General features: G+C 40.8%; 1 protein-coding gene across 3 annotated transcripts in view; it reads left to right on the top strand.

Moving 5' to 3' along the window:
- HDHD2 (haloacid dehalogenase like hydrolase domain containing 2) overlaps window positions 1-13,854 on the top strand; it is a 46,145-nt gene that overhangs the window by 1,685 nt on the left and 30,606 nt on the right. For all 3 annotated transcript variants that reach the window (XM_027960930.2, XM_060405266.1, XM_012103661.4), the window contains exon 2: window positions 10,878-10,988. In XM_027960930.2, coding sequence (XP_027816731.1) covers window positions 10,888-10,988 — 101 coding nt within the window. In that variant the 5' untranslated portion in view covers window positions 10,878-10,887. The remainder of the gene's footprint in view (window positions 1-10,877; window positions 10,989-13,854) is intronic.

The following is a 13,854-nucleotide window of genomic DNA, read 5'->3' as shown; positions in this document are numbered from 1 at the left end:
TCAGAGCTCATAATATCTTTTATTGCCTCTGCACTCTCCTCCTTAACCACCTCTCCCCTTGCAGATTCATTATGAAAGACGGATAGAACCAGAGGTTTATTTTAAAATACTTGATGAGGGCTGTTATACTGATGTACATTAATTGGAAAATTTTAGTTTTTTATGACTATTAAATGTATGAGAAATGACTAAAACATAGCAAGACTAGTTTTTATTGCGAAATATGTCATCTACACAAGAGTACGCAAAACACGTCAGTTTTAAATAATTTAAAAACACTGTGTACTCACTGTCTAGGTCAAGAAGACCTTAGAGGCACCCTTGTGCTCCTGGTGTGCATCTCCCGCCCAGCCCCTGCAAGAATCACTGTCTGTGACTCTTGCCTTAATCATTCCCTCCTCGTAGTTTTTATCACCTGTGTATGCTGTAATATGTCGTGTGTTCTTTTGTGACTTGCTTCTTTCACTCTATGGAAGATTTTGGAGAGTTACCTAGGATGATGCAATTGTGGTCATTCATTTCCACCTCCTTTTGCATTCTGTGTTTGAATACACCACAATTTATTCTGCTGTTGATAGACATTTGTATTGTTTCCAGTACCTGGTTATTACACACAGTGCTGCTTTGGACATTTATCTAAAGGCAGAATATGAAAAAATCTCTAGGATTTAATACCTGGGTCATAGAGTATGGTGATGCCAAATTGGTTCCTAAATGAGTGTTTGGTTTATTCTCTCACTTAGCCATAAAAGGGAGATGCTTTTGAAAACCTTTGATGTTTTCTGACTTAAATTTTGCCTATCTTTTTGTTGTTGCAGTGATCTCATTATGCTTTAAATTTGCATATCCTTGGTTACCAATGAGTTTTTAAAAAAATCTTCGTTTGTTTATGTGCTCTTTTGTAAAGGATATGTTGATGATTATTCAGTTCAGTTCCATTCAGTCGCTCAGTCGTGTTGGACTCTGCGACCCCATGGACTGCAGCATGCCAGCTTTCCCTGTCCATCACCAACTCCCAGAGTTTACTGAAACTCCTGTCCATTAAGTCAGTGATACCATCCAATCATCTCATCCTGTGTCGTCCCCTTCTCTTCCTGCCTTCAATCTTTCCCAGCATCAGGGTCTTTTCAAATGAGTCAGTTCTTTGCATCAGGTGGCCAAAGTATTGAAGTTTCAGCTTTAGCATCAGTCCTTCCAATGAATATTCAGGACTGATTTCCTTTAGGATGGACTGGTTGGATCTCCTTGCAGTCCAAGGGACTCTCAAGAGTCTTCTCCAACACCACAGTTCAAAAGCATCAATTCTTTGGCGCTCAGCTTTCTTTATAGTCCAACTCTCACATCCATACATGACTACTGGAAAAACCATAGCTTTGACTAGATGGACCTTTGTTGACAAAGTAATGTCTCTGCTTTTTAATATGCTGTCTAGTTTGGTCATAACTTTGCATCCAAGAAATAAGCATCTTTTAATTTCATGGCTGCAGTCACCATCTACAGTGATTTTGGAGCCCAAGAAAATAAAGTCTGTCACTGTTTCCACTGTTTCCCCATCTATCCCATGAACTGACGGGACCAGATGCCATGATCTTCGTCTTCTGAATGTTGAGCTTTAAGCCAACTTTTTCACTCTCCTCTTTCACTTTCATCAAGAAGCTCTTTAGTTCTTCGCTTTCTGCCATAAGGGTGGTGTTCTCTGCATATCTGAGGTTACTGATATTTCTCCTGGCAATCTTGATTCCACCTTGTGCTTCCTCCAGCCCAGCGTTTCTCATGATGTACTCTGCATAGAAGTTAAATAAGCAGGGTGACAATATACAGCCTTGACGTACTTCTTTCCCAATTTGGAACCAGTCTGTTGTTCCGTGTCCAGTTCTGACTGTTGCTTCCTGACCTGCATACAGATTTCTCAGGATGCAGGTCAAGTGGTCTGGTATTCCTATCTCTTCAAGAGTTTCCAGAGTTTCTTGTGGTCTACACAGTCAGAGGCTTTGGCATAGTCAATAAAGAAGAAGTAGATGTTTTTCTGGAACTCTCTTGCTTTTTCGATGATCCAGCGGATGTTGGCAATTTGATCTCTGGTTCCTCTGCCTTTTCTAAAACCAGCTTGAACATCTGGAAGTTCACGGTTCACATACTGTTGAAGCCTGGCTTGGAGAATTTTGAGCATTACTTTGCGAGCGTGTGAGATGAGTACAATTGTGTGGTAGTTTGAGCATTCTTTGGCATTGCCTTTCTTTGGGATTGGAATGAAAACTGACCTTTTCCAGTCCTGTGGCCACTGCTGAGTTTTCCAAATTTGCTGGCATATTGAGTGCAGCACTTTCACAGCATCATCTTTTAGGATTTGAAATAGCTCTGGAATTCTATCACCTCCACTAGCTTTGTTTGTAGTGATGCTTCCTAAGGCCCACTTGACTTCGAATTCCAGGATGCCTGGCTCTAGGCTGGTGATCACACCATTGTGGTTATCTGGGTCATGAAGATCTTTTTTGTACAGTTCTTCTGTGTATTCTTGCTACCTCTTCTTAATATCTTCTGCTTCTGTTAGGTCCATACCATTTCTGTCCTTTATTGTGCTCATCTTTCCGTGAAATGTTCCCTTGGTATCTCTAATTTTCTCGAAGAGATCTCTAGACTTTCCCATTCTGTTGTTTTCCTCTATTTGTTTGCATTGATCGCTGAGAAGGGCTTTCTTATCTCTCCTTGCTATTCTTTGGAACTCTGCATTCAGATGGGTATATCTTTCCTTTTCTCCCTTGCCTTGCTTCTCTTCTATTCATAGCTATTTGTAAGGCCTCATCAGACAACCATTTTGCCTTTTTGCATTTCTTTTTCTTGGGGATGGTCTTGATCCCTGCCTCCTGTACAATGTCATGAACCTCTGTCCATAGTTATTCAGGCACTCTACCTATCAGATCTAATGCCTTGAATCTATTTGTCACTTCCGCTGTATAATTCGTTTCAGATTTGCTGTTTTGTAAAGGGTATATTGAGATCTTATGTCATTTTTTAATGCTATTAACATGCTATTAAGTGTTTATCTTTTTCTTAATATTTATAGCTTATATTTCCTGGACTCTGATCCTTTCTGACATGGGTTGCAAATCTATTTTTCACTCTATATATTTCTATTCTCTTTCTCTTTTCACAGTACTGTTGAAATATCTGTTTTTTCCTTTATTCCTTTATGCTTTTATATCTCAAGAAAGCCATTCCTACCCTCAGTTCATGAAGATACTCTCCTATCTGAAAGTTTTACAGTTTTCCCTTAAACATGTGGTTTTTTAATCTTGGGGGGAAAATGTTTCTGTAGTATGACGATGCATGCCCAGTTGCTAAGTTGTGTCCTACTCTTCGTGATCTCCTGGGCTGTAGCCCTTTAGTCTTCTCTGTCCATGGGATTTTCCAGGCGAGAATACTGAATTGGGTTGCCATTTCCTTCTTCAGGGCATCTTCCCAACCCAGGGCTCAAACCCGAGTCTCTAGCCGCATCTCCTGCATTGGCAGGCATATTCTTTACTACTGAGCCATTTGGGACACACTACATCACATGTAGTGTGATATAGGAGTCTAATTTCATTTTTTTTTCTGCTACAGATAGTCATTTTTCTTTCTTCACTGATCTGAAATACTATCTCTGTCATATATCAAGCTTCCACACTGGTTGGGGTTAGGACCCAAAAAGGGTCGTTTTTTTGGTTCTCTATTCTGTTCTGTTGATCAGTTTGTCTCTTCATTTGCTAATACCTCAACATCTTAATTAGTTACAAGACCTGATTAATTGTCTGGATATTAGGAAAAGCAAGGCTCCCATCTTCTTTCTCTTCAGTCTTGGCTGAAGTATCTTGGCTCTTTGTACTGGTGTGTGTTTTAGAATCAGCTTATCAAGTTCCACAGAACCCTTGTGGGATTTTGATTGAAATTGCTTTAAATCTCCTGGTCATTAAAAAGGAAAGTTTATATAATATTCGGTCCTTTAAAGGATCTGTCTATATATTTAAGTCTTCTTTGTGTCTTTCATTGAGGTTTTGTAATTTTGCCATGGAAGTGACTCTTGTTAGACTTTCTGGTAACTGTATTTTCTGACACTACTGTAAGTGATACCTTTTAAAAAATTAGTTTTCTAATTGTGACATAGTGATTTTCCAGTGTTAATTGCTATACTTTTTTACTTTGTTTTAGACTCCTGAATTTTTGTATATACAATCAACTCATCATGAGTAATGTTAGTTTTGTTTCTTCTTTCCAATCCTTATACCTTTTTCTTGTACTGCATTAGCTGAGATATCATTTGCAATGTTAAATAGAAGTGATGGAAGTAACATCCTTGTGTCTTTCGCTGTCTCATTGTTTTTAGTTTATTACTGATACATGATATCATAGTAAGAAGTGTAAGTTATATACTTATAAGTATATTACTGATAAGTCTAATGTTGGCTATCTGTAGGGGTCGCACAGAGTTTGACACGATTGAAGTGACTTAGCAGCAGCAGCAGCAGCAGCAAATACTCTTTTATCATCTTAAAGAAGTTCCATGGCTCAGTATAGTAGGGAGTTCAGTTCTCTCAATACTGCTCTGTAGATCCAGTGCAGTTCTAGTCAGAATCCCAGTGGGGAAATTTGGTGTTTGTTTTGATGGAAAATGACAGGCATCAATGTGGATCAATTTCAGAAATACAATGTTGAGCAAAATGTGAAAGCTGAAAAATTATGATCTCATTTTTATAGAGTTAAAAGACATTAATTTAAAGCTGTGTGACAAGTAAAAATATTAAGAAAAGCAAGAAAATGATTATCACAAAATTCATTATGTTAATTGCTTCTGGGAGGTAGGAAGGAAATGTAACTAAAGGGGCTTATATAAGAGGCTCGGCAGTATTAGCAGTGTTCTTTCTAATCTTAAACTAGGGGCTGGCTAAACATACAACTTTCATTTTTATATTACGATTATTATTAGATATGAAAACATCTCGTGCCTTCAGCCCATTTTTATTTTTATTTTTTATTTTTTTAGCCCATTTTTAAAAGAGATCTTTTTAAAATTTATTTTCCTCCAGAAGTTGAAAATTTGTAAAAAAAAAAAATAGTACAATGAAAGTCATATGCGTTTCACCACAATTTTCTAATTGTTAATATTTTGCTCTATTTGTTTTATGTCTCTCTCATGCATTGCACTTATTTGTCATGTCTCTCCACATATCTTTAATTTGAAACAGTTCCCCAGCCTCTTCTTTGTCTTTTATGATATTGATTTTTTTTTTTTTTTAAGTTCAAGCCAGTTTTATAGAATTTGGAATTGCCATGATTGATTTGTGTTAAACATTTTTGGCAGAAATTCTGCAAAGGCAGAACTACTACAAAGGTCTTCCCAGGAAACATGTAATGTCAGTTTCTCCCATTATTAAGGGTGTTAATTTAATCATTTGGTTAAGTGCTGGGGTCCAGCCCCGGTGGATCCAGGGTGATTCGAAAGTGGGGACGGAATCAGTGTCCTAGGAAAAAACTTATTTAATTACAGATATAGAGAGAGATTGGAAAATTAGTGGAGAAAAAGGGGCTGAATAACTTGGTTTACCTGGAATACCAATCACCACCTACGTAGGCCACAGGTGTCTTTCCGTTCTCCCGAAGGAGAGGAGGCACTGAGGCCTCCCCAGTCCGATCTTAGAAGCCCAGGCAAAATTAGCAGGCTTGGTGAGTACCCACGTACCAGATGGAAATTCAGCCAGAAAAATGGGGAGCAAGAAAGAAATGACACAGGGGAATCAGTCTTTCCAGAAACTGATCCCATTTCTTTATTTTTCAGGTTTGCTTATATACCTTTTGTTATACATAGGGATGAATACAGAGTCACGCAGGGGGTCAGCAGTCCTGACCTTCATCAAAATCAGGTGCTTCACATAAATGTATAAAAAAAAGGTCTTAGGGGTTTTACATCATCTTCTGGCCATGAGACCTGCTGACATTTTACGACCCTTTCTTTCTGATAACCAGAAAACTTATTTTTCCAAGGGTGTTTTTTCTTAAACCAGGCACCACCCTCCAAATAAAGCTGCATTCCTTTAGGGTGAGGGTGTATTGGGTTACAATCAAGAAAGGAATTTATTTAACCTGAGGTTAACATTAATCCTAAAGGTTAATACTTATTTCTCCTATATGCTAGTTATATTCATTATAAGGGCAGGGAATATGGAGATTTAGCAGCAAACATCAGCCCAACAAATGAAAACCCTTCACCAATGTTCCCCTAAAGATCTATTTAGTCTTAAGATAGTGATAAAGTTACATTTTTACATAGCAAGGACACAGTGATTTATAACAAAGTACAGTGATCTATAACAAAAGAGAAAATTCATTAAATCAAAAAGTCTAGTATTGCTAACATCAAAAACTACTATATTTCCTTTTCTATATTCCAAATACATTAATTAATATATTCCCAGGTGCCTAAGGATATGGAGGCCTGGCGGCAGTCATTGACTCAACAATGAGAAAAAGCCCTATGCTAATTAAGATTTTCAAAATACTCCAAACTCTCTGTGCTGTTTATGGTTGAGAGGTAGTAAACAATCATGTGCATAGTGGCAGGAATATGGATAATCCTGTCACACAAGCTAGTCTGCTGGCAGAGAGGTTTGACCTGAGACACCCTTGTCACACCAAGGGCAGGGAATTAGCAGCAATTATTGGCACAACAAATGAAAAACCCTTCAACAATATAATTCCTAACCAACCCACTATACCAATAATTTCTAACTTCCCAAAAGAATCTGCCTTTAGTAAGTCTAAAACATCTCATGCCTCTCATGGCTGGGAGGCTGCAAACAATCACATGTGGCCAGACGAACCTATACAGGCAGGCTAGATAACCTTCAGAGGAGTTCGTAAATTGAACTGCTCTTGTCACGCCCAGGAATTTTTATTGACTTGGAGCTGTAAGTTAACTCCTTCTCTGAGAGAGGTAATGGGGGTCAGCCCCCGTAAAGTCAGAGGTATAGGTGAGAGCATGAAACAGTAAAGTAGGTAGACGCTGGTTTTGAGGGTAGATGCTCGGGAACAGGGGGTTTCCTGAGGCTCGATCCGCCTTTGTGTATGCCGAAGCCTCCTTCCTCATGACCTTTGCCATGGGAGGAGTTCCTCACGCTGGCTCCCGGCAGTTAAGGGATTATTTGGCCATTTTCTCCACTGTAAAAGTATCTGGAAAGTATCTCATTTGTAGTTAATGGAGAACCTTAATTTGTGGGTGATTATTTGAGCCTGAGTGATTAAACATCCCTGAACAGTGTGGGTTTGAACTGCGTGGGTCCATATAATTGGATATTTTTCAGTAGTAGATACTACAGTGCTAGACAGTTGGTGGTTGGTTGAATCCAAGGATGTGGAGGAACCCTGGATGTGGAGGGTGAACTGTAAGTTATGCATAAATTACCCCCCGCGTTGTTCAAGGGTTAACTACTATCCCCTAACAGCTTTTCACCCAGTGGCTGTATTATGTGTTCCTCATTTCTGCTGTCTTTTTCTTTTTGGTGCTCAGATTGCCCCAGGTTTGGTCAGCTGAATCCCCCGGTTCCCTTGTCCTTTTTGTCCCCCTGTAATCTGGTAAAACATCATCTTCCAGACTTGCCTTGTATTTTGGCTGCCCCAGCCCTGCTTTGTTTAGTGCACATTAGCTGTGGTCATAACTATTGGAGTCTTGTTGCTTCTTGTTCCTTTTAGTGGAGAGTGGTAAGAAATACGTAAATATTTTTAAATCACGAATTCATAATGACACCTCTAATTCTAAACCACACAACAGGGTTCTTGTCCTCCCATTCCATGTTTATAGCTCTTTTCTTCCATTTGATAGCCCTGATTTTTTTCTAAACATCAACAGTACATACTGATTTACTCAGTCCTACAACACACACGGAATTATTTTGGAACTCATTCCACTACCATTACCAACAACAAGCCTGCTAAGTTCAAGATTTTCTTGCAGTTCTTTTGTCCTTTGAGTATATCCTATGGCAGGGCTAGAGTCAGCACTCTACAGAAGTTGTCTGTAGTTTGTTTGAATTCCATTTTAGGGCCGGCTTAATTTAAATTTGAATACATAAACCATTAACATTATTCAAAGTCAAAACTCAGTTTGAGCAAGTTAGTAACTTCTCAGCGTCTCAATTTCTTGCTCTAGGATTGCTGAGGACTTTCAGTGAGGTAGTAAAGACTACAGAGCATTTAGCAGAGCGCAGATCACCTATAGTATCCGGTAAATGGAAGCTGTTCTTTCTTTCTCTGTGAATTCCTCCCAGTCACTTCTCACTTCTTTCTTTTCCTGGTCTGTGACCCCAGGCCATGCATGGGGTGGGGTGGGCGGGCAGGTGGAGGGAAGTACCTGTTAGACAGATGAGTGGGAAAGAACAGGACACATGGATTATGTTCCTGGATTATGTTTATCACTGCCAGGCATTCTCCTTAACTCATGAACCCTCTCAGCCCTACGGGTCTTCACAACTGTGTTTCCCCTTCTATAGATGAGGAAGTGGAGGCTTGGTATGATTAATGCTCTTGCCCAAGGGTAGGCAGCTGCTCCTGAACCCTGGACCTACCTCACTGTTACCCCTGGTGCTGCTTTCCCTGCCTTCTGCATCTCCCTCACTTGGGACCCAGGTTCCAGCTCCCTGAGGGAAGCCCTGATCGGGCTTGGGAAGGAACAGGGCGGGCCTGGAGCCATCCTGGCTGACGGATCCCTGGGCCCAGCTGGCACACCGTCTCTGCGCCTTCCTGCCTCTGCGTCGGCCTCGGGTCCGGACATGCCGACAGCTGACCACGTGGGAAATGCACTTTTCTCCAGTTTGCCCAGTGGCAGTCCTCAGTGCTCCTTGATCAGCAGCTGCCACTGGCCAGCAACTGACTGCAGTTCTGGGCTCACTCGGGGTTTATTTTTTATGTTTATTCCTTGTGTGCAGAGATGGCTGACATGGAGTAGGAGGGGTCTGGGAAATAAGAGGAGCTAAGGAGCTAATACCTAGAAGCTGGAGGGAATTCAGGAGTCATCTTTGCCATCCCTCTGCCTGCTGACAGCACTACCCCTAAGGGGGACCAGCATTTAACAGGGTAATGCTGGACAGCCTGGTGTACTCCTGGCAGCTTTGGGAGACAGACCCAGCAGGGATTGGCAGGCTACAGAAGACGTGAGAGAAGACGAAATTGAGGTAGAGGGCTGTGTACGTGTTACACTGATACCTTCATCCCACATTGTCCAGCTGTAGGCAGTAAAGCTTGAGGCTTCCTCTTGCCTCCCTGCCCCACATATTGAGGAGAAACTCAGGACCAGAGAAGGAACGTGGCCAAAGTCACACAATGAATTTGAGGCAGACCCAGGACCAACACCCAGGCCCGGTGACCCAAGCTCTCACAGTGCATGTCGGAGGGAGCTAGCTAGGAGAGAGAGATGTGCCCCCATCCACCTGTGTCCCAGGGATGCAGTCAACCACCTGAGAGCTCTTCCTGCCTACTTGTATCATCCCCGGGTTCTCACCCGCTTTCCCCTCTGCTTCTTACTTTAAAGAAGATGGCTCTTCCAGCTCTGCTGTCTCTTCAGGGCCTGACACAGTAAGTGTTCAGTACACATTCGCCGTTTGAAGACACGAGGAATAGCGCAGCTTGGCAACATCCTGGGAGGGTGAAATGAGCACACACCCTCAGACCCAGCAAGACCTCAGAAATGTTCACACACATGGCCACTAGGAGACATGCACAAGGATGTTCACAGAGGCACCCTTCACTATAATACATGCAGAGCTGCCTCAGCCTTCATGGTCAGGAGAAGAGAAAGATAAATTGTGTTTTCACACAATAGAATAATACCATACAGCGGTGAAAATGACCTATATTTACGTGTGTTAACATGGCTCCATCTCACAAGCAATGTGGAATGGTAAAGCAAGTCATGAAGTGTACATAGAAGAACAGTAATACTAAGCTGTCAGCACTTCAAAATCAGGAAAGTAGTAACCTTGGGGCGGGAAAGAAGTGGACTCAGATCTGAGGGGTACACAGAGGGCTCCAACTCTGCCGATGATGTTCTATTTCTGAAGTTGAATGATGGATAAAAGGGATTGTATTATTCTTGATACCTTTTGTATGTCTGAAATATTTTATTATAAAAACAAAAAAATGGAAAAAAATTGTTTCAAAAACTAAAAATGCAGGCAGTCCTATCCTTTTGTCTTTAGATTCCATACAGTTCCTACCTCTCATTATCTTTAAACTGTTATCTTTATACTTAAACTTTGTATTGCCATTATATTCCACTGTCTATGTGATAGAACTGATAGTAAACATACTTTAAAGGAGATATATGCAAAAGGGAAATTGGACATTATAGTGTAAGGAAAATACTTCCTGACTAAAATTACCGTATAACTTGAAATACCCTCCTCACTGATCTACAAATACTAGTAGCTCTTTGGCCTGTATATGCCACTTCAGGATATAACAGTGAAGATTGGCGATTAGAACATTTTCATGGTACATAGCCAGAGCGGAAAAAGGTTTTGCCAGTGATTTAGGGCTTCCTTCCATCCACCCATTCTTCAGAGTACATTTTCTCACACATAAAAATAGATGAATGAATTGCTCCATGAAGAATTATTTCAAGAAATCTGAAGTAAATGTAACCCTTCTTTTAACATTTCCCTTAAGACTTCAGAAAACTTTTATGGGTGAAATTTGGATTTTTTATTTTTAAAAAACATTTCTTTTCTACAAGAGAAGCAGCTTAACATTAAGCAGTATCTTTCTCGATACGAGTGCTATTTTGAAGTCTTACCAGGTTTTAATTGTCCATTGTTTCCTAAACTGTATTTTTAATTTCATTTGCTCTCTCCTAGGGAATGAAGGATGGCAGCACGCCGTGCATTAAAAGCTGTTTTGGTCGATCTCAGTGGCACACTTCACATTGAAGATGCAGCTGTGCCAGGCGCACAGGAAGCTCTTAAAAGGCAAGCTATCTTCCACGTTCAGCTGACAAATATGTTTGTAAGTGCCAGTTTACCAAGGCAGATCATTAGCTGAATGGATGGCCTTAAGATGGCATTTCACCGATTTACCGCAGATACAGGAACTGCCTTGGGCTTAGCTGGAAAACGGATGCATTGTTGCGTCTTCCACAAATTGTTCTCCAAGCCTTTTGTTAGGTTCGGCCTTTTGGTCTATCTTTTTGCTCTTCGTGTGTGTCTTTTTTCTAAGTAATGTAAATTTGGGAATGAAAGCTTGAGATTGGAAAATGTGGAATAAGTAGCACTGGAAAAATCGCAGATGAATCCTGGAATCACAAAATGAAACACACACATACACAAAGGCATAGTTCTGCCCACTCCTCCTTCAGCTAAGATCTAGCACTGAGTGTGCAGCTACTCAAATAAAATTTAATTAAGGGACTTGAAATTTTAGCATTATCTCCATTAACTAAATTTAATGCTTTTGAAGGTTGAAGATTGTCTTATATTTCTGATGCATCGCTTACCAAAAGTCTAGATAAAAAATGTATATTATAGAAAAGCTTGTTAAAGTGAACTGAATGTGAATATTTGTTTCTGAGTATCCTGGAAAAAATACTCCTCAGGACAGTAGACCTGGGACTTCCTCGGAGGCTCAGTGATAAAGAATCCACCTGCCGGCACAGGAGACACAGGAGATGTGGGTTTGATCCCTGGGTCAATCCCCTGAAGAAGGAAATGGCAATGCACTCCAATATTCTTGCTTGGAACCTTCCGTGGACCGAGGAGCCTGGTGGGCTGCAGTCTATGGGGTCGGACAGAGCTGGACACGACTGAGCACGCATGCATGGCAGAACTAGTAATGTTATTTAGCATCTTATCTTAAAATAATTTAGAGGCGGATTTAAAGTCAGCAATACTTAGCATGTAGTGCTTTATCATTTTACGCCTTACAACCTTCATAGTCTGCTCTTATTCAGGGAATCTCATGACTAGTATCAGTGCCAGGTATTGTGGCAAGAGAGCAGCACCGACTTGGTGTTCTTTCCATGTGGGGCTTCAGCAAGTGTGAGATTAGATCTGGTAGGCATCAGTTGCAAGCTATTGATGTAGCTGGGAGTCATGGTGTTCTTTTACAGGCGGACAGCAACATGTTGTTTAAGGCCCAAATTAAATCAGTTGGAGAGGGACTTTCTCTTGACTCCTTGCCATGGTCTTTCTCAGGCTTTCTAGGGAAAAGGTTACCTGTTGATCAGTTTGCTCTCCTGTTGGACAAGTGCTTGTACAGCTTCAGAGATGAGCTTTCTGGTCTGGATGGATAGAAAAATCTAATTTCTGGTAAACAATGAATGACATCTCTAAGTACATGTGTAACCTGTGAGCCTGCCATTCTGGAGGGGCCAGAGCCTACAAATTGTCCTCTCACTGGCACAGGCGGGTCATCACCCCAGAGAGATCATATGCTGTCACTGCCAGTTTTGGTTTCTCTGGAAACAAATAGCTTTAGGCAAGTTAAGCGACTAGCAAAAAGAAAGGTTTTTTTTTTAAGTTCTTGTCAGAAATAGTATGATCATTTCAGTACTTACACTTGTTCATTTTTCAGATGATAGTTATATTAAAGTATTCAATTTCTTTTAAGAGATCTTACGCACTTAAATTTAGTGTGTTTTTAGGCAAAGCGACCACACAGGTATTATAGAGAAAATCATGATTATAATGAAATATTTAATCGTATAAAGGTATTGAATGCTCTTTGAATAAATGCTTTAAAATCTCTTTTGTTTTGTTTTCTGGCTTATTTTAAATTATGGACAGTGCTTTTATGCCTTGCATCTGTTCGGGGCGGGCATAAAATATAAGGTGTGCATGGCGTGTGTGAGCGCTCAGTCATGTCCAACTCTGCGTCCTCGTAGACTGTAGCCCACCAGGCTCCTCTGTCCGTGGAATTTCCCAGGCAAGAATATGGAACTGGGTTGCCATTTCCTATTCCAGGGGATCTTCCCAGCCCAAGGATAGGACCCACATCTCTTGCATCTCCTGCATTGGCAGATGGCTTCTTTACCACTGTGCCACCTGGGAAGCCCAACAGGGTATTAATATAAAAATTTTAATTGTAGGTCAATTAAAATTAGTTTTAGATTAAAATGCTGTTGTTCAGTCGGTAACTCGTCTCTGACTCTTTGCAAATCCCATGGACTGCAGCATACCTGTCCTTCACTATCTCCCGGAGTTTGCTCCAATTCATGTCCATTGAGTCTGTGATGCAATTCACCCATCTTATCCTCTGTTGCCCCCTTCTCCCCCTGCTCTCAGTCTTTCCCAGCATCAAAGTCTTTTCTAGTGAGTCAGCTCTTCACATCAGGTGGCCAAAGTATTGGAACTTCAGCTTTAGCATTAGTCCTTCAGTGAATATTCAGGGTTGATTTCTTATAGGATTGACTGGTTTGATCTCCTTGCTATCCAAGGGACTTTCAGGAGTCTTCTCCAGCACCAAAATTCGAAAACATCAATTCTTTGACATTCAGCCTTCTTTATGGTCCAACTCTCACATCCATACATGACTACTGGAAAATATCATAGCTTTGACTATATGGACCTTTGTCAGCAAAGCAATGTTTCTGCTTTTTAATATGCTGTCTAGGTTTGTCATTGCTTTTCTCCCAAGGAGCAAGCATCTTTTAATTTCATGGCTGCAGTCACCATCTGCAGTGATTTTGGAGCCCAAGAAAAGAAAATCTGCCGCTTTTTCCCCATCTATTTGCCATGAAGTGATGGGACCAGATGCCATGATCTTATTTTTTCAAATATTGGGTTTCAAGCTATCTTTTTCACTTTCCTCTTTCACCCTCATCAAGCAGCTCTTTAGTTC

This window comes from Ovis aries, chromosome 23, assembly GCF_016772045.2.
Source record: "Ovis aries strain OAR_USU_Benz2616 breed Rambouillet chromosome 23, ARS-UI_Ramb_v3.0, whole genome shotgun sequence".
In the NCBI taxonomy this organism is placed as follows: domain Eukaryota; kingdom Metazoa; phylum Chordata; class Mammalia; order Artiodactyla; family Bovidae; genus Ovis; species Ovis aries.
Note: the sequence above shows the minus strand (reverse complement) of the source record. Positions and strands in the feature narration are given on the sequence as shown.